The sequence below is a fragment of the Lathyrus oleraceus genome, chromosome 2, assembly GCF_024323335.1.
Source record: "Lathyrus oleraceus cultivar Zhongwan6 chromosome 2, CAAS_Psat_ZW6_1.0, whole genome shotgun sequence".
NCBI lineage: Eukaryota > Viridiplantae > Streptophyta > Magnoliopsida > Fabales > Fabaceae > Lathyrus > Lathyrus oleraceus.
In genome coordinates, this window is record NC_066580.1 from 438799688 (window position 1) to 438820793 (window position 21106).

At 31.0% G+C, this 21106-nt stretch overlaps 2 protein-coding genes across 2 annotated transcripts; both read right to left on the minus strand.

Annotated features, from left to right (window-relative positions):
- Positions 1-6289: 6289 nt before the first annotated feature.
- Positions 6290-8524, minus strand: LOC127120121 (SKP1-like protein 1A). Its single transcript, XM_051050508.1, has 2 exons — positions 8101-8524; positions 6290-6662 (listed from the first exon to the last, which is right to left on the minus strand). The coding sequence occupies exons 1-2, from the start codon at positions 8392-8394 to the stop codon at positions 6489-6491; spliced, it is 468 nt and encodes a 155-aa protein (XP_050906465.1). The 5' UTR covers positions 8395-8524; the 3' UTR covers positions 6290-6488.
- Positions 8525-18678: 10154 nt separating this feature from the next.
- LOC127120122 (SKP1-like protein 1B) lies at positions 18679-20784 on the minus strand. Its single transcript, XM_051050509.1, has 2 exons — positions 20389-20784; positions 18679-19133 (listed from the first exon to the last, which is right to left on the minus strand). The coding sequence occupies exons 1-2, from the start codon at positions 20680-20682 to the stop codon at positions 18960-18962; spliced, it is 468 nt and encodes a 155-aa protein (XP_050906466.1). The 5' UTR covers positions 20683-20784; the 3' UTR covers positions 18679-18959.
- Between the last annotated feature and the right edge of the window lie 322 nt (positions 20785-21106).

The following is a 21106-nucleotide window of genomic DNA, read 5'->3' on the forward strand; positions in this document are numbered from 1 at the left end:
CCCACTTACCTAGATTAGCATAATTTTCTTGAAATCTTGTGATGGGAGATTCTTCATCCTTGTAGAGCTTTCTCATAGGGTTGCCTCTTTTCCTTCTCTCTTTCAGAAAAATTTATGTAATAACAACTATCCCTTCTTCCATCTCTCTCCTTTTTATAACAACTCACTTCATTTATTTTTAATCTTATTTAACTCTCTTAATAATTTTTCAGTTTCTATTCGACCCTTGATTTTCCATGATCTTTCAACTTCTCATTTTGTTCCCATTAATTTTCCACTAACCCTTAATATTCCAATTATTATTAATATTTTAATTACTAATAAATTTAGTATTTATATCCTATGTTTCTAAGTAATAATATAATAATATAATTCAATAATAATAATAATAATAATAATAATAATAATAATAAAATCATCAAAATACGATAATATTGAAATAATAATATCAATAATATTTGTTAACTATTTTTTTTTGGTGTTACATGTAGTATATCATGTTCATGTGGCGCCATTGCTTATGTGAAAACATATCATGAACATGAATCCGTTATTTGATTTCTCAAGCGACTGGGTGGATGATTTCTTCATTCCGAGTCTCAAATTATGATGATGAATTCACTTCCTAATATTGACAAAGTCTTCTCCTATGAAGCACAAACACCTCTAGGCATAGGCGTGTCGCGGTGTCCGACACGTGTGACACTCGTATGACACGTGTCGAAAAAAATCAGTAAGGTATCAGAAAAGTCAGATAAGTGTTACAAAAAATGTTTTTTTATATGATTCGACACTTGTTGAATCGGTGTCCGACACCCGTATGACACTCATACGACATGTGTCACACAATTCAGACAAGTTTTTTTTTTTAAAATTGTTTTTATTTTTGCTTCATCACACCTTATATATTTTTTTGGAAAAATCTCATACACATCTAAAAGGATTGAACATGTTTTGAAACAATGATATCAACGAAGAATTAAAAATATTAATTTAGATTAAAATATTTTTAATTGTTTTAATGATGGAGGGATAAATGAAACTCAAATATTATCATATATATATATATATATATATATATATATATATATATATATATATATATATATATATATATATATATATATATATATATATATATATATATATATATATATATATATATATAGTGGTGGCAACATCTTATATTTTAATTTTATCAATGTCAGAGTGTCTTTGTTGTGTCGTGGTGTCCGTGTCAGAGTTTGTGTTTCATAGGTCTTCTCCCTTGTTATTCAACAAGAAAATGAGTTGCTTAAATCAACTCTCAACCCTCTCATTCCTGATAACTATGATCCTTTCACAACCTTCCAAGTCATATTTTCTCAAGGCAATTCCAAATTTAGGTGTGGGAATAAACTTAGTCGAGTTAGATTTTGCCAAGCTGGTGCCTGACTTGTTAAAAGTTTCAAAGCCTAAGTCTAACTTGTAGCCTATCATAGACTTTTTTGTAAGCCCGACTCTAGCCTTTTTGAAAGCCCGTTTGACCTATTAATCTACTTCAAAGCCTATTTCATTTAAACATGTAAAACTAAGCAATTCAACTAATGAAACTAAATAAGTTTTGCGTTGACTCATTTGAGTTTACCTAGTTAAATAAATTTTGTGATATTATTTGTTTGAGAGATTTTATGAAAACAACTTATGATATTGTTCATAAAGTTTTTCCAGCTTATTTTTATAAAATTTTGCAAGATAACTAAATTTTATTTTTGTATTTTAATTCAATGTACAAAATACAATATAGTAATAATAATAAAATTATTCATATTTATTTAAATAGATCGATATGATATGTTCAAAAGGCTTTTTTCAAAGCCTATGATCTAATATTTTTGACTAAATTGCTTATAAAAAAATTTAGGTCTTTTATATTTAAAAAAATCTTATCTATTATAGACTTATGTTGACTGACCGTAGACCCTTGTAAGTTGATATGACCTATTTCAACCCTTAATTTTAATGAATACATTTTTTAATTAGAAAAAGAGAAGGGTTAAGGTTTAACATCGCAAAATAAATATGCACAAAAATTTATAGGTTCCATCTCAGATTTTAATTCCATTATTTTGTTCTTATCTTAATCACTATAACTCTAATTTGTACAAAAACCAACGCTAAACAATCTTGTGGATATTACAAAATATTTTCAACCAATTTAGTTTCTATTTTAGGGTAATTTTATTTGACACAATTTTGAAATTGACATTTAAAGTATATTCTCATATTTTATTTTTTATATTTATTCATAAATTATCAAATTAAAACAATTGAGAGACAAGGAGTCATGGAAGCAAAAACATTTGTGGGTGGACTTGAAGTCGTGTGGAAAATCGTCAAAAACATAAGATATTGGATTAGTATTATGAATTAAGATGTTTATAAATACAGAAGTTGTGAAATAGCAAACATGAGTATTATGAATTAAGATGTTTATAAATTATAAATACAAAAGCTATGAAATAAATATGTAATGCAAGTGTGCTTTAGAATTTGTTTTGAACGTGTGTTGTTCTGGTTGTGTTGTGTCATTATTGATGATTAAGATAAATTTAAGTAAAGTTGCATACATCAGTGCCAAAAAGGGGTGATTCTTTCTAAATGCCAAAATAGGGTGCTTGTGCCAAAAAAAGGTGATTCTTTCTAACCTTTTGGGACGAATTATTGTGTCAATTTGGCGACGATTATATTATTAGGTCAACTGAGACGATATCTAGATCATGGTCTAATCAGATATCATGTATGCTAATTTATGTTGTATTTGTGATCATTGTTAAGTTTTTTTTAAGATCGATTTGGAGTGAAGATTCTATTATTATGTCAACTGAAACGATATCTAGATCATGGTCTAATCGCATATCATGCATATGCTAACTTATCATGTTGTCTCTCTGATAATTGTTAAGTTTTCTTTTGAAGATATCTAGATCATGGTCTAATCAGATATCATGTATGCTAACTTATGTTGTATTTGTGATAATTGTTAAGTTTTTTTTGAAGATCGATTTGGAGTGAAGATTATATTATTATGCCAACTGAGACGATATCTAGATAATGGTTTAATCAAATATCATGTATGCTAACTTATGTTGTATTTGTGATAATTGTTAAGTTTTCTTTTGAAGATCGATTTGGAGTGAAGATTCTATTATTACGTCAATTGAGACGATGTCTAATCGCATATCATGCATATGTTAACTTATCATGTTGTCTCTGTGATAATTGTTAAAAAAAATTGAAGATATCTAGATTATGGTCTAATCAGATATCATGTATGCTAACTTATGTTGTATTTGTGATAATTGTTAAGTTTTCTTTTGAAGATCGATTTGGAGTGAAGATTATATTATTATGCCAACTGAGACGATATCTAGATCATGGTCTAATCAGATATCATGTATGCTAACTTATGTTGTATTTGTGATAATTGTTAAGTTTTCTTTTGAAGATCGATTTGGAGTGAAGATTCTATTATTATGCCAACTGAGACAATTTCTAGATCATGGTCTAATCGTATATCATGTATATGCTAACTTATCATGTTGTCTCTGTGATAATTGTTAAGTTTTCTTTTGAAGATATCTAGATTATGGTCTAATCAGATATCATGTATGCAACTTGTGTTGTATTTATGATAATTGTTAGATTTTATTTTGAAAATCAATTTGGAGTGAAGATTATATTATTATGCCAACTGAGACGATATCTAGATCATGGTCTATTCAGATATCATGTATGCTAACTTATGTTGTATTTGTGATAATTGTTAAGTTTTCCTTTGAAGATCGATTTAAAGTAAAGATTATATTATTATGCCTTAGACGATATCTAGATCATGGTCTAATCAGATATCATGTATGCTAACTTATGTTGTATTTGCGATAGTTAAGTTTTCTTTTGAAGATCGATTTGGAGTGAAGATTCTATTATTATGCCAACTGAGACGATATCTAGATCATGGTCTAATCGCATATCATGCATATGCTACCTTATCATGTTGTCTCTGTGATAATTGTTAAATTTTATTTTGAAGATATCTAGATTATCGTCTAATCCGATATCATGTATGCTAACTTATGTTGTATTTGTGATCATTGTTAAGTTTTCTTTTAAAGATCGATTATATTATTATGCCAACTGAGACGATATCTAGTTCATGGTTTAATCGCATATCATGCATATGCTAACTTATCATATTGTCTCTTTGATAATTGTTAAGTTTTCTTTTGAAGATATCTAGATTATGGTCTAATCAGAAATCATGTATGCTAATTTATGTTGTGTTTGTGATCATAGTTAAGTTTTCTTTTGAAGATCGATTTGGAATGAAGATTATATTATTATGCCAACTGAGACGATATCTAGATCATGGTCTAATCATATATCATGTATGCTAACTTATGTTGTATTTGTGATAATTGTATTATTATGCCAACTGAGACGATATCTAGATCATGGTCTAATCATGTATCATGTATGCTAACTTATGTTGTATTTGTGATAATTGTATTATTATGCCAACTGAGACGATATCTAGATCATGGTCTAATCAAATATCATGTATGCTAACTTATGTTGTATTTGTGATAATTGTTAAGTTTTCTTTTGAAGATCGATTTGGAGTGAAGATTCTATTATTATGCCAACTGAGATGATATCTAGATCATGGTCTAATCGCATATCATGCATATGCTACCTTATCATGTTGTCTCTGTGATAATTGTTAAATTTTCTTTTGAAGATATCTAGATTATCGTCTAATCCGATATCATGTATGCTAACTTATGTTGTATTTGTGATCATTGTTAAGTTTTCTTTTAAAGATCGATTATATTATTATGCCAACTGAGACGATATCTAGTTCATGGTTTAATCGCATATCATGCATATGCTAACTTATCATATTGTCTCTTTGATAATTGTTAAGTTTTCTTTTGAAGATATCTAGATTATGGTCTAATCAGATATCATGTATGCTAATTTATGTTGTGTTTGTGATCATAGTTAAGTTTTCTTTTGAAGATCGATTTGGAATGAAGATTATATTATTATGTCAACTGAGACGATATCTAGATCATGGTCTAATCATGTATCATGTATGCTAACTTATGTTGTATTTGTGATAATTGTATTATTATGCCAACTGAGACGATATCTAGATCATGGTCTAATCAAATATCATGTATGCTAACTTATGTTGTATTTGTGATAATTGTTAAGTTTTCTTTTGAAGATCGATTTGGAGTGAAGATTCTATTATTATGCCAACTGAGATGATATCTAGATCATGGTCTAATCGCATATCATGCATATGCTACCTTATCATGTTGTCTCTGTGATAATTGTTAAATTTTCTTTTGAAGATATCTAGATTATCGTCTAATCCGATATCATGTATGCTAACTTTTGTTGTATTTGTGATCATTGTTAAGTTTTCTTTTAAAGATCGATTATATTATTATGCCAACTGAGACGATATCTAGTTCATGGTTTAATCGCATATCATGCATATGCTAACTTATCATATTGTCTCTTTGATAATTGTTAAGTTTTCTTTTGAAGATATCTAGATTATGGTCTAGTCAGATATCATGTATGCTAATTTATGTTGTGTTTGTGATCATTGTTAAGTTTTCTTTTGAAGATCTTGGAATGAAGATTATATTATTATGCCAACTGAGACGATATCTAGATCATGGTCTAATCATATATCATGTATGCTAACTTATGTTGTATTTGTGATAATTGTATTATTATGCCAACTGAGACGATATCTAGATCATGGTCTAATCAAATCTCATGTATGCTAACTTATGTTGTATTTGTGATAATTGTTAAGTTTTCTTTTGAAGATCGATTTGGAGTGAAGATTCTATTATTATGCCAACTAAGACGATATCTAGATCATGGTCTAATCGCATATCATGCACATGCTAACTTATCATGTTGTCTCTGTGATAATTGCTACGTTATCCTTTGGAGAATCGATTTGGAGCGCATTATATGTGTTTTGTATGTGTTAAAATTACTGAGATAGACTCATGGCACATATTTAAAGTTATTTCAATGTAGCTCCGACCGAAGGTTTTACACTGGTCCTTATGAACAAATACTAAATGACAAGGACTTCAATTCAAGTGAAAGTTGAGATTTGCTATTTCGGGAACAGTGATATTTGTTTAGGACCAAAGACAATCATCTTAGACGTTCACAACTTTGAAAATAGAAAAAATAAAAAGACACCGTACCATATTAAACGCATCAGCCAATCATAACCAACTATTACTTACAATTCAAGATGCACTAAAACCTTCCAACGGAGAAGCAGATTCATGACCGGACTCAACAAACATAAATCAAAAGATAATCAAGTACTAATAAACTTGGAAAGACCTAACATTCAGTTCTTCTATGATAAAACAAAATATAACATAAATCAACTAGACATATCACTCAAAAGCCCATTGGTTTTCACGACGAACTTCCTCCTCTTCCTCAGGAGTGAAGTCATTCTTAATGTTGAAGGTCCTGCGGATCTCCTCGGGTGTCTTTCCCTTGATCATGTCTGCTACAGTCTGGCATGTAAGATCAAGCAGGTTCTTGATGTTTAAATAGTTGGCAGCCTAAAAAAGAAAAAATGTCACATAAGTTAGTAATTATAAAGTCTTAACTTACTCCATAATAAACAAAACAGCATTGGAAAAAGTAACCCAAGTAAACACAACGAATATTAAACTCAGTAAAGAAATAAACACAAAGTTAATGTTTAACAAGGAAATAAGTCAAAACCTGAGGGGAATCCAAAAGTGAGAAAAATGAGTGAGGTTAGTTTAAAACTGAAACAGAGACACCCAAAAATAGAGCTAGCAAAACATAAAAGAGTTGATATTTTATCCATCTATGTTTTGATATAGATATGTATTCCAAGTACCAACCACTGATTTATCTGCCAATGGTTGCTAATGATATTACTAGTTTTAGGCTGAGATGTACACTTTATAATTTTACACTGAGTTGATATTTTATCCATCCATGTTTTGATATAGATATGTATTCCAAGTACCAACCACTGATTTATCTGCCAATGGTTGCTAATGCTATTACTAATTTCACACTGAGATGTACACTTTATAGAGGAGCTTGGTCCCAAACAAAGGATGTCAAAACACAAAGAAGATCAGACTTGACCAGCAAATGCAAAGGGGATAATACAATAGGGGTAAGAAAAAAAATCAGAACTCAGCTAGATATTCACCAACTACTGCTAAGTGCTCGGATGGAACTTCATTCAAAACAAAAGAAACAGACGTAAACAGAAGACAAAAAAGAGGTTACTTCAAAACCCTTGATAAACATTCAAGAATTTGGGGAATCCTGCTTTAAATGCTAGCCATTAAGAGTGAATAACAAAAACTAAAATACTTCACTTATAATCCCACACTGGATTTGGGAATTGGACATCCCATAATACCTACCAAGGCATCATCATAATCTCTCTTCATACAAGAAGAATGAAAGCACTAAGTACCACTTGAATGTTAACATTCACAAAGTTAAGGTTTAGGGCAAACAATAAGCTAAGGAAGTTACAATTGCCGACATACCCTTAACAATATCCAACCACTTCAAATACAAAAGTAACAAGAAATCAACACAAAACAGAAACAATTCAACAGTAGATCATAATGATACAGCCCAACAGAGGCATAACAGTGATACATTCATACTTTTAAAAGGGCTACCATAACAACAATCATGAACACAGCAAGAGCATTAGTGATTACAACCACGATTCAAGAAACCCTAGAAAAATTATCAACGTCACCTCTGTATAAACCAACAAGAACAAAATCAATTGTATCTAAACAAAAACTTTATAAAGCTAGTACAATAACATATCACAGTAACAACCATATGCATATTCTCGACACACACAACAAAAGAAAAACCCTAATCTAACTACGAAAGATTTACACAACAAAAACAAATAACCGAGTGCAATAAAGAATTCAACAAAAACATAATCTTATATATGAAAAAACAATCGTAAAAAAAACTCACCAATATGAGATCAAACAGGGTGACCTGATCAACCTTAACAAAGTCAGCATCCCAAGCTTTAAGCTCATCCTCAGTAGGCTTATCATCAGAAGCCGCAGCATCAACGTGTTTCTTACAGAATTCAATGACCTTAGCCAAAATCTTGCTGGTGACATTCGGAAGAGGGATTCCACTATCAGCACAATCATCTTCAATCATGTGTTTGATAGTTTGCGATTCCAGAGCCACAGCTTCGTCAACCTCAAATGCCTCACCGTCAGAACTCTTAAGAGTGATCTTCTTTGTTGAAGCCATGGCGATTGAAATTCGATTTGGAAAATTTTCTGAAAACTGAAAACCCTAACCCCCAATTTGTTTGTTTTCTCGAGTTAGGAAATTGTGAGCTGTGATAAAAAGAGATGGCGTGAATGCTTTATTTATAGTGGTGTTAAGAATTACAATAGGTAAAACTTTTTTTATAAAGATTTAGTATTTAAATTAGGCTGTTTTTTTCGAAAATATAACAAATTTTGATATTAAATAATTCATTGATATATGGAATAAATATTGATTAGACCGAAAAAATAGATTAGCAAGAGTAGAGATGACGACTGAATTTCCAGTTATCTTTTTAAACTATAAGGCATGTTGATAGTTGTATTTTACTTATATCTTTTTTTTTAATTTGTTTTAAAGTTTATCTTGGTTTAAATAACAATCTTCGATTTAAATTTAATTTTATCTTTATAAAAATAGTGATTAACAAAAGTTTTTTTTAAAGAGAAAATATAGTAAACAATTATTAAAAGTTATTTTGAGTTTTATTTAGTTATTATATGTGATTTTTATTATTTTTATTATAAGAGAGTGTTTTAAAATTGAGATTAATTGTTATACGGTGTTTCAAAAACACTATCGAACCGGCCGACCGAACCAGTTAAATCGGGCATCGGCGGGGTTATCGGTATGGTTTGATTGTTGGATTGTATAATTGAACTAGTGAGAACGGGTTAAAAACGATAAAAATTGAAGAACATTTTAGAAAATCGACGGATTAAATACTTGTTTTTTTTTCTCTAACAAAACGACGTCGTTTTTTATTTAAAAAAAATAGATTAAAATTGAAATATAAATATAAATAAACTTTATTCAAAACTTATTTGAAATAATTTTTTTAATTAAATTTATTAAATACAATAATTTATTTTGTTATTCAGTTTATATTGTAATTAAGCTTTGTTCAAAAAGTTATTTCAATTTGTATTTTGTTGAAATTGATAGCTATGTTTAAAATTTGAATTTAAAAAATGAAGTTCTAAACTTATGATATTTTGAAATTTTGAAATTTCGTAGGTGTTGTGATTTTTCTAGAGATCAAATCATATGGTTCGATCGGTTTAATAATTACATAGTTTTGTTATATAGACTCGTTTATTCAACGAGTTATTTGGTTTAATCTGCTTTAGCTATGTGGTTCAATCAGTGATCCAGTGATTCGACCGATGAACCAATGACCCAGTACCCTTATTGATTCGATAATCGGTCCAAATTTTAAAACACGTTATACATATACAAAATTTTACATGATATGTTCATTACAATTATATATATCATAACTATTTAAATATTATTATAATAAAACTCATAACTAGTCAAGGAGAGACTCGCCAAATGAAGGAGCATCGGAAAGCCCTTATTTAGGCAATCGAGGTTAATGGAAAACCTTGAAAGTTCTTCAGGACGAAGTAATAAGTTTGAAGCGGGGCTTCGTGACTCTCTCCAGCAGATTATGCAAGATATGCTTAGCGTCCGAAGCGAGTTGTGGAACAGGCAAGGAAGCTCTGCCCTAATACTATAATTTTTGTCGTGGCGTTGGACCAGTTTAAGTCTGCTCCCAATATGACTCAAGGAGGTTGTTCTGGTACCTCGACTCTAGATGCCTCAACTTGATTTTCTTTGTTTTGTATTATTTTATTTTCTACAAGTGTTCTCATGCTTTTGTGCCTCAAGTGTAACAATATTTAATATTTAAAAGAAATATTTTACCTCAAGCGTTTTTCACTTTAGATATTTGCTCTTGTCTTTGTTTTATTTATGAATTGAAATAACTTTGGGGCTTGCTTTTTTACCCTGTGAAGTCTTTACTTGCTTTAGTGTTTAGGTCAGACCACTGGCACTTATTGGATACAGAGGGATGTCTATTAGTGACGTGAAAGCCTTAACTGTTTTCTTTACAAAGGAAACCGTATTTGATTGTAGTGAAGTGGCAGATGTGCCTTTGGAATTTTCCTGATTTTTTACAACTTGGTGCATCGAATAATGTTGGCTACCATTTTTTGTTGCTAAACTTGTTGGTTGTATTTAGTGTTTGTTGTAGTAGATAATCGATTTGTACATCGCGTTTGGCGATTTGCTTGCGTTCCCATGTTTGGTCTTGATAACTAGTCTTTAGAGGATTCTTTACTTATTCCTAAAAACGCATAAACAATCACCCAATAAGGAAACAAATCAGGCGCGAGATAATGCTTAAGCAGCTGGCTTTTGAGGCTGAATGTTCCATGATATGCGGGACATATTACTCCACATATTTGTCTTATGTTTGAGTGTAAAAATACATATGGGTAAACAAGATGTGATGGCATCTTACATTCCATGTTGTCTATAAAATTGTACCAATCACTTGTAACAAGAATCTCCTCATTTGGCCAATTTTTAGACAAAACAACATGCAAGATATGCTAGCAAAAGATGAGGACAAACTTCATGACATGATTCAGATAGCATCAAAATGCAACGACAAACAGACAACATATGCTAAATCAATCTTGAAGATCAGCAGAGTTAGTATACCAACATAAGAAAGTGTTACAATACCATATTTGATCATTCATTCAAAACCGTTCTCCCTTAAATACCTCGAAATGGGCAGGGGCATAAAAGAGAGAAAATAGAGAAAACAACATATGAGGGTACTTTATGAGTCATTATCCTACACAAAGGGCATGTAAACAAACTCAAGAAAATCCACGCAGGGGTAAAAAACCACCAGAACATAAAACATTAATCAAAATAAATTTAATCTTCACAGTCTTCAAACAAACCAGCTTCAGAACCACCTTCACTTTCACCAGAATCACCTCCCATGGCATTATCATCGTGTTCCTAATTATTCCTAAAGTTGTTCTCTTTAACATCCTAAGATATTGATGTTTCACCAACCTTTGGGCTCACAAACTTGATCATATCATCCACTCTGTTCTTTCGAAATGTGGATGTCATTACAATCTCCTGCAAATCCTTGGACACCTGCATAAATTCCAACAAAAGATTGCCTTTGGCAGTGCCAAACATTGGGGGAACTTCTAATATTTCTCCTTCAATAGTCATATCAAAATGAATGTTAGAAAGAGAAATGTCTGCTCCTACCAAACAGACGATAATCGAAGGTTAATGGACTAGCACAAACACCAACAATATCTTCAATATTCACAATCTCAAGTTTTTGGATAATCAAAATTCTAGAAATAAGTGCAAGAAAACCAATAGGTAATTTAACTGCAAAAGATTCAACTTACGTAAGAACTTGGTCAAACACATATTCTCCAAAATCAAAAGCATACATATCCCTATTTGGAAAATTAACCTAGCGAAAGATGTGGTGACCTGAGCTGTGATTTGTAGGAGCCTAGTTGGAAACTCCAATCTGATTCAGGATGGCATACTTGACACTCGAGCTTGCATTAGGCAACAACCCTCTAATGATTTCTTGAGCAATAATCTTCAGGGAAGGAACCTTGTCAGTATTAATTATTTTCTTTTATATGACATTTTTTTAATTGTCTTTCGGAAATTTTATTCGCAAATTTGATTCCAATTTTTAGTAGGGGAACTTTTGGAATTATAAAATTATGCAGAGTGCCAAGTATAAAGGAGAGGTTAATAGGTTAAATTCTTCTATAAGGCACATGTACGAGTATTAATGTTGGTGTCAAAATAGATATAGGCTCGGGTACAAAGGTTTTCTCCAACCGTGGGTATGGATATGAGTACTATAGTACCCTGTCCAAAATCTGTTGATTATGATCCCAAAATACTTGAATAAGAACGAGTTTAAGTTAATTTTACCTATCAAACAATTTATGTTAATTTTTCCAATAACTTATAAAAAAGAATCAAAAGATAGGAAGAAAAAATGATCAGACTTAGTCCAACTTTTACAACTATCGTACCATCGTACAAGTTCAACTTAAATTGGTTTTTATCGTTCTAAATGCTCCTGTATTTTCAACACAAAAGAAAAAATAAATTGATGTTTTATCGTTCTATTGATGTGGGGTGTATAAGGTATGTATAAGTTTTAGCAAATTAATGCTCTTGATCTTGTTTGTATGCAAGGATGCAACTGATATGTGAGATCTTAGGGTTAAAAATTAAGGTATGATATCCCCCATGCAACATTAATTATATTTTTTAATTCATGTGAAATGTCCAAAACGTCTTATAATTTGGGACATAGAGAGTAATATAGTTGTAGAAGATAAATATTATTCTGTGAGATGTTGGATCGAACTCTAGTATGGTCGAAAGGTAGCTTCTTGGTTAGACAATCTAATAGGATCATTAGCATGTCGTCGAAGTCTGTTCACATGTTGTAGTCAAAGTATGCTAGGATTGTTAGCATGTCGAATTGGGTTTGTTTTTTATGTTCAATTGTTTAAGTTAGATTGTTCTCTAAGTTAGCTTGTGTAATAGGCATGTGTGTAAAAGTCAATTAGTTTAGTATGTTAGTTTTCTTATAAATAGCATATTAGTCTCTCGGCATTGTATAATGCAAATCCTAATTAGGGTGAGAGAGGTTATTTGTTATTCAGTAACACTTGTAATCTTGTTTTAAAGAGAAAGTAAAGAATAACAGTTTCTAATCAATTTCATTGTGTTCTTATTATTTTCTTATTTTCTGCCCTTGTGGGTTTCTTACCGATTAATAAAAAATGGTATGGTGATCATGGATAAGATGTCGTCAACAAAGTATAAGGTTGAAAAGTTTACCGGAGTGAACGATTTCGGTATGTGGCGCTTGAAGATGAAAGTCTTACTGGTTCAACATGGTTGTTTAGATAAGTTATTTGTTATTCTGTTACACTTGTAATCTTGTTTAAAAGAGAAAGTAAAGAATAGAAGTTTATAACCAATTTCATTGTATTCTTAATGTTTTCTTATTTTCTACCCTTGTGGGTTTCTTACCGATCAAGAAATCAATTATACTTTATAATTTCGGCATCATTTTCACAACATATTCATTTATTAAAAGTCAATCATCTAATTAGAGATATGTTAGAGATTGAAGGAGAATGAATTAATGAAATTGAGAAGAATATTGCACTGTTTTAACACTTTACGAAGATACATCTCCAAACATATTTTTGGCCAAAATAGAAGTGTCAAACTTATAAAACCTTTGTTTATGTTATTTTAGATGTGTTCGGAGATGCATCTCCGAATACAAGAAGGGACTTTTTTGAGTTTTTAAAGTGGAAAGAGCAACCAACACGACTAATCAACATGCTCGCAATCAAATCAAAAGGCCATTATGTCCAAGAACCATATTAGGTTTAGTAAAATTATACCCCATCATTTATCCCTCTACCCATATAAATTATGAGTTTGGAGCAAAAACCCATGTATAAATACCTAGACTTCAAAATTTTCAATTTTTCCTTATTTCATTTTAAAGAAAGCGGGAGCAATTACAAATCGGCGAACAGAAACCTAAGATATCTGATTCAACAACCAACCGGAGAACACAAAGTAAAGATATTCGATTCATTCTTTCAACACATCGGAAATCTTACAAGTAAGTTTTCCGTTTTTATTACGAAATTTTTTATACACCGAATAACTTGGCATGTGGTTCTTCGATTCACATTTTCTCTAACCAGATAACTCGAAACCATGTTATCTAGTTCTTAGTATTTTCTACTAGAGAAATTGGGCCAAGGTTATTCGGTTCTTATTTTTAATTTTCATTAATTTTTTGTTATTTTTAGTCGGCGCATGAGAGGCTGGAACGAAGACATTATTCAACGAAGAGGTGAAGTAGGACAACCTCGACATGAGATGGATGGATAGGAACATCAGTTAGTTGCCCCTGAGCCCGGTCCATAACAATTAAAGTTCCTAGGAGGATCGTACGATACGTCTCTTCTGGTGAGGTACCAAGATCGTGTTTTTCGCCATTTATGGTACGACGAGGTAAGTTAATATCTATCATTTTATGTTGAATTATTTTTTTTAATTTTACTTGCTTGTATTTTATAACATATACTATAAATTGTCTTTAGGAGAGAAATTCGAAGAAAGAATTAAAGATTATTGGACATGATAGCAAATTGATAGAGAGTTGGTTGACTGAATCTGGTTTATCCTCTCTCCAGAGGACTAGTTTGTCAAGGATAGATCAAAATTTAGTATCAACATTTGTAGAGAGATGGCGTCCAGAAACATCATCTTTTCACATTCCATTTGAAGAGATAACCATTACATTGAACAATGATTCATGTCTTCTTATATACCGTGTAGGGATGAGTGATGGGACCCTGCACGAGGTTCCACTGATGTTGATGTTATTACTCTTGCTATTGGTGTGTTGGATGTTTCCTTGGAGGAGGCAGCTGAAGAGGTCTGTATTTGTAGGGGTTATTATTATAGGTTGAATTGATTGAAGGATGTATTTTTGTGTCAGCGAGCTGATAGAAGATTTTAGACAAAATACCCTTTTTAGTCCCGTATAATTAGGGTGGGGTTCATTTTGGTCCCTCAATTTTAAAAACGGCCATTTAAGTCCTTGGGCTTTTTAACATGTCTCACGTTAGTTCTTTTCATCTAAGTTTCACTAACGACATCAGCTTTTTGCTGACATGTAACCTTTAGTTTTTGTTATAGACTTAACGACGAAAAAAACTGATGCTACATTTTTGTTTGAGTTTTAATTTGATTCTTCATCTTCTTTCCCAAAACTAAAAAAATTCAAAATCCACCAATTACTTCGATTCAACATCCATAAACAATTAGTTTACCAAAATTACTTTAATTTCTGGAGAAAAAAAATGTGTGTATTACTAAACCAACAAATTTGGAATTTCTTTCTTCTAAAAAATTTGGGATCTCTTTCCAACAAATTCTGGAAAAATAGTGTATTGCAAAACAATTTAACATCAAATTTGAAATATCTTTCTTCTAGTATGTTGTCCAGATTAGCTTTAGAGGTGGCAAATTTGTAGAATATTTTTCATTTGGGGTTCTAATCCTTTAACATGTTCTAACCCATTTGAGGAAGATACATTTTACACTGATGTAATTGTTGTGTCTATATATCACAATAAGCAACATGAATCAGTATATTATTCATACCATCAATTGCTTGAACAAATGTACAATTTCTATCTAGTATGTGATGCATTTAGCAGTATCGTATATTTATGAAACATTAGAAGATGCAATAGCGTGAACTCAACTGCACTTGTCACTTACTCTTATGTTTGTATATTTACATGATCCGAGTGACCTTCTCCGGATCTCGTTCTTGAAATGACAATAGTATGTGTCTTGGTGGAACATGATGTTTTGTCAACTCAATAATATGTTGTTATTCATCTGCATTTAGTCAACCTACAAACGAATTACCTTCAAATCTATCAGGTAAACCATGATTGTGAAGACACATTTTACATCAATCTTCTATCCAGAATCATCTTTTGATGATGTTGAACTGATTTTGAATGGATAACCACATTTCTTAGTAGCACTTTGTGTTACACTATCACCTTCTTTTTATTTTCCACCTTTATCACAATCAAATATTCATTTGTTACTTCTTCCTCTCTTGCCTGTTTTTGTATCTGAACGAGTTATTATAAATGTCATTTTATTCCTGATTCCAACCTCCCTAATCCACTTTGTCGTCTCTTCTCGAATAGCAAATTTTTGTATAGTTGAAAATATATAGTGGTATCTATGCATATCTTCTTTTTATCGCATATCATCAAAAAAATATACATACCTGATAAATATAAATATATAAAAAAATTAACAAAACATTAAAAAAAATAACAAAAATGTCTATCAGAATACTTAGAAGCAGACAATCCGATTAGTAAAAAGACATCACAAGAAAACTTAGATGCAAGTTATCCGTTTAGTAGATAAACATAATCGAAAAACATATGGAAACGTTATCTAATTGACTTTTTTGAGCCTGATAACTATGCAACATGTTATCCGGTGTTTAACATATATATATAGATCAGAAATCATGATATTAAGTTCTTCGATTTAATAACTCAACATACCAGATGTCTTTAAGTCAAGTTATTCGGTTCGCGTAAATGAGATACACAATAGTCAATTTCGAAAGACTCAGACGAATGATAAAAGTTAAAAAATTAAAATAAAATTAAAAATGATAAATTTAAAATATTTACAAAATTGCTGAGATAGGGGGATAAGTGTGGGGTATAGGGTAAAAAAAATTAGATTTAGTAAAGCTAATAAAAATGTAACCAAATCTTTTTTAGACATCTTTAAAAAAATATAATAATTGATTTTAATATTTAAAAATAATAATTTTTTAAATTAATTATTAAAATAATCAAAATACATATAAAAGATAATTAAAAAAAAATCACTAATAAAAAATTATAATTAGTAATCATTTAATTTGCCAACAAATATCAAACTTGGAAGAATAATAAGTTCGTTTTATTTTTATCATACATATTTCGTTATTTTTGTGTATTATTATTTATATAAAAATAAAATTACATATTTAATTATAAAAAAGTCTTATTTGATCAAACCTTAATACAATTTAATCATACATTTTAAAAATGAATAAATAAATGTTACAAATACAAACTCTTGAATCTATAATTCAATATCTCAGCAGATAATTGGATGTGTTGTCTCCTTTATTTATCTTGATTTATCTATTTTAACTAGGTGTGATAAAATAGATTCAGTCGAGTATTTTTCGAGTTTTGCTCCCAATTTTGCTTGACGGAGTAAAATTTTAAGTGCATATCTTTTGATATGTATTATATCCTTTTTTTTTTCCGGAGTTTTGCGCAATCCACTCTACCCTCATTTTTTCAAGGGACGGATAAAATTTAAGAATTTCTCTCAAATAAAATAAAAAATCTTTTTTTTAAGATGCATCTTTAGACGCATATTCCAATTTTATAATTTAATTTATTTTGGAAATACATTTTTAAAATATTTTTGAATATACATTTTCGGAACTCACAAAAAAACACTTGTATCATATGGTTACTCACAAAAACACACCCTATATGATCTAAGTATTTAGGCATGGCAACGAGGCGGGTTGTGGACGGTTTTTACCTCCCCAAACCCAAACCTGAATCCCCAAACAATCCTCGTTTCCCGCCCCAAACCCAAATAGGGATGAAGAATTAAAACCCAAACGCATCCCAAACAGGTTCGAGTTGGGTTCGGGTATCCCCGCCCCGCCACCATCCATTTAGTGAAATCAATTTTTTAATATAAATATTTACTTTTAAAAAAATCAAACTACATTACAAATAATAAAATAAAACAATCTAAAAAAAATATGTACATGCATTTGACTATTTTAAATAATTAATACAAATCAAAATATTTAAACACCGACCACTTATTTAATATTACATAATAAAATAAACGGGGCGAGTACGTGGTGGATACTAGTGTCCCCATTATCCGACTCGTCCTCATACTTTATAATCGAAAAAAATCCAAACCCAAATCCACATCCAAATCCAATCAAAACGGGTTTTACCCGTCAATTTCGAAGCGGGTTCGGGTGAGTACTCCCGGGTACAAGTTATGTTGTCATGCCTATAAATATTTTTGTGAGTCTCTTAAATATTTTCAGAAAAGTAATTCCAGAATAAATTAAGTCATAAAATTGCCAGGGCTAGCACACTCGAAAGTTTCCACTAATTTTTAGTTTTTAACATATGGTAGTTTGATAGCCACTTTTTTGGGATATCAAAAGTGTTATTTGAATTCAGTACAATTATTCCAACTATTGAGTTTGCTGTTGCTAAAAGGCTGACATTATATTTTGATTGAAGCAGACTCGTCTATAGCTTGCCTCAACATTTCGATGGTTTGTCCTCATATTTCAAAATAGTTGTTAATTGCTCAAGATCAAAATATATGATACCATTATTTGAAAATCCAACAGACTAAATAGAGGTTGAATAAGTCTTACTTTTTAGAGTAAGATAAACTTTATCGTGTGTTATAGTCAACGTTAAGTTACGCCAAAAAAACTGAGAGCTTCCCTATGACATGAGAAACAAAAAAACTGCTAGTTGGACAAATTAGTCTAAAAACGATTCCCTTTGACAAAATATAGATTGATATTGAGAAACCAAAAACAGTTAATCGGACAAAATAGTGTTGGTTGGACTAGAACCTTGATACCTTTGCTGTGAGACCCTTGTCTTACGAGTCGACCATTTATTAACAAAGAGAAAACTTCAACAAGCCAAGGCAATTTGTTTTTAACATTGTTAAGTAATTATCAGGAAAAACTTCAGGAAAAACTAAGCTGTTATTGAATTCAATAAACCTCGCATACCAAACATACAGTTTTGCCCATCAATCATCATACTATTACTTACATTTCAGACTTCACTTAGTTCATAAAGGAAAATAACGCTGTCCAGTGAATATAGTTAACACTCAGCACAAATAATCCAAAAGATAAACAAGTACTTAGCATATAACAGATAAATTTACATTGCGGATCTTCCATGAGTAAACAAATAAGCATAATAAATCCACATTGCAAATCTTTGAGATTCTAAGAAGCATCATTCAAATGCCCATTGGTTTTCCCTGCGGACTTCCTCTTCTTCCTCAGGACTAAAGTCATTCTTAATGTTAAAAGTTTTGCGGATTTCCTCTGGTGTCTTTCCCTTGATCATGTCCGCTACAGTCTGGCATGTGAGATCAAGAAGGCTCTTGATGTTCAAATAGTTTGCAGCCTACAAAGAAACAAATGTCAAACCAATAAGCAAATATGAACAATCTCATCCAACACAACATTGCAGAAGTAATGAAAATATGAGAAAGTAAAATGCAATGGCAATTAGAGAATCCTGAGTTGCAACAGCAATAGAAAAAGGTGAAATACATTATTATCAAACAAGCCCAAAACCTTCATTAGAAGGTATATCATAAACAACACTTCGATTTTCTCATCAATAATCTCTAAGGTTTGATTGATACACAAATCAGAAAGCACTTTAGTCACCAACTTTACAGTGATGCAAGAAAGAGAAAAGGAAAAATGCAAAAGAGATCACTGTAAGTCTAGATAGAGCCGAAATCTTTGACAAATAAACCCACAACATTGATTAGAAGATTTTCAATAATCTACTTGATTAACTCATCAATAATTCAGATCTGAGGGGGGCTGCTTTGATATGAAAAAACACTTTATGCCTTTAGTTAAAAAATAAACAACTCAAACATACAAGTATATACAACTATAGTGAAATCATTCATATTTCCAAAAGTTAAACTGTGAAAAACAATTCAAACATTCAGTGAATACAACTATAACATGTTTACACTATTCGGTAAAAGACTAGGAAAATAGAATACAAAGTGAAACCAATGTTATATCAAACAGAATTATGAACTCAACCCAAACATGCCCTTAATTTTCAGTGAATGCCTCAATACAAATGCATAAATATATGTATATCATGAAAATTCTGGTTGTTTCAGCCACAAATCAACCATTGATTGTTAAACTGATCAAAATTAAACAAAACTCCAATTTCATCTTGAGATGAATCTGCAAGAACTTTAAAAATACAATTATGGTATCAGTTATGGATTGACAAAATGCTCAATTTTGTAACAAATTCAACATAAAAGCAACCTACAAGGAAATAAAATAAAATTCTCAAATTAAACCTAAAATACAGACACCCAAATAGATAATAAGCTACTTCTTATTACAAAAAAGACCAGGTTCGCTGTAAAGAATACCTTGAGTTAATCCCAAAGAAATTACATACATACCGTTCAAACAAATAGCTAACTTCATCACAGAGCACAAAAATTAATCACAAAAAAAACGAAACCACCATATCGTGAAACACTAATATTCACCCCCAAATCATGAAACCCTAATCTTCACCCCCAAATCATGAAACACCGTCAACACATAGAACACCAAATCGATACACAACAACGATTAGATCTAAAAAACTCAAAATAATAACTAACCAGAATGAGATCGAACAGCGTTGCCTGGTCAACCTTGACGAACTCTGCATCCCAAGCCTTGAGTTCATCTTCAGAGGGTTTTTCATCAGAACTCACCGCATCAACGTGTTTCTTACAGTATTCAATCACTTTAGCAAGGATCTTGCTCGTAACGTTCGGAAGAGGAATTCCGCTATCGGCGCAATCATCTTCGATCATGTGCTTGATGGTTTGCGACTCCAAAGCCACCGCCTCGTCAACCTCGAAAGCTTCGCCGTCGGAGCTCTTGAGAGTGATCTTTCTTGGGGAAGACATGGCGATTCTTAGGGTTTTGAGGTGAAAATTGGGAAATCGCGAACCCTAAGTTTTTTCTGATAGGAAAAAATTGTGATCTTGAAATTGTGAATGAAAAAAATTGTGAAGGGTAGAGGCTATTTATAGGCAGCTATTTTTATTTTTTATTTATTTATTATTTATAATATCAGAAGCCTTTGATTATCTACTAGATTCATCGGAAATAAGTTTGATTATATGATGTCTATGATCTTTCTACGTGTCAAACAATCATTGGGTAGGAGATTTTATACGATTTTTTATTGACACTTTATTTAATTAGTTATTAAATACAAAAATCTTTTATTAACAAAATAAGAGGAATTAGCAAATCAAAATTACCATGCTCTATAATTTCGCCTAAACATGTGTGCAAATTCATCATCTTCTTAATTACCACACAATT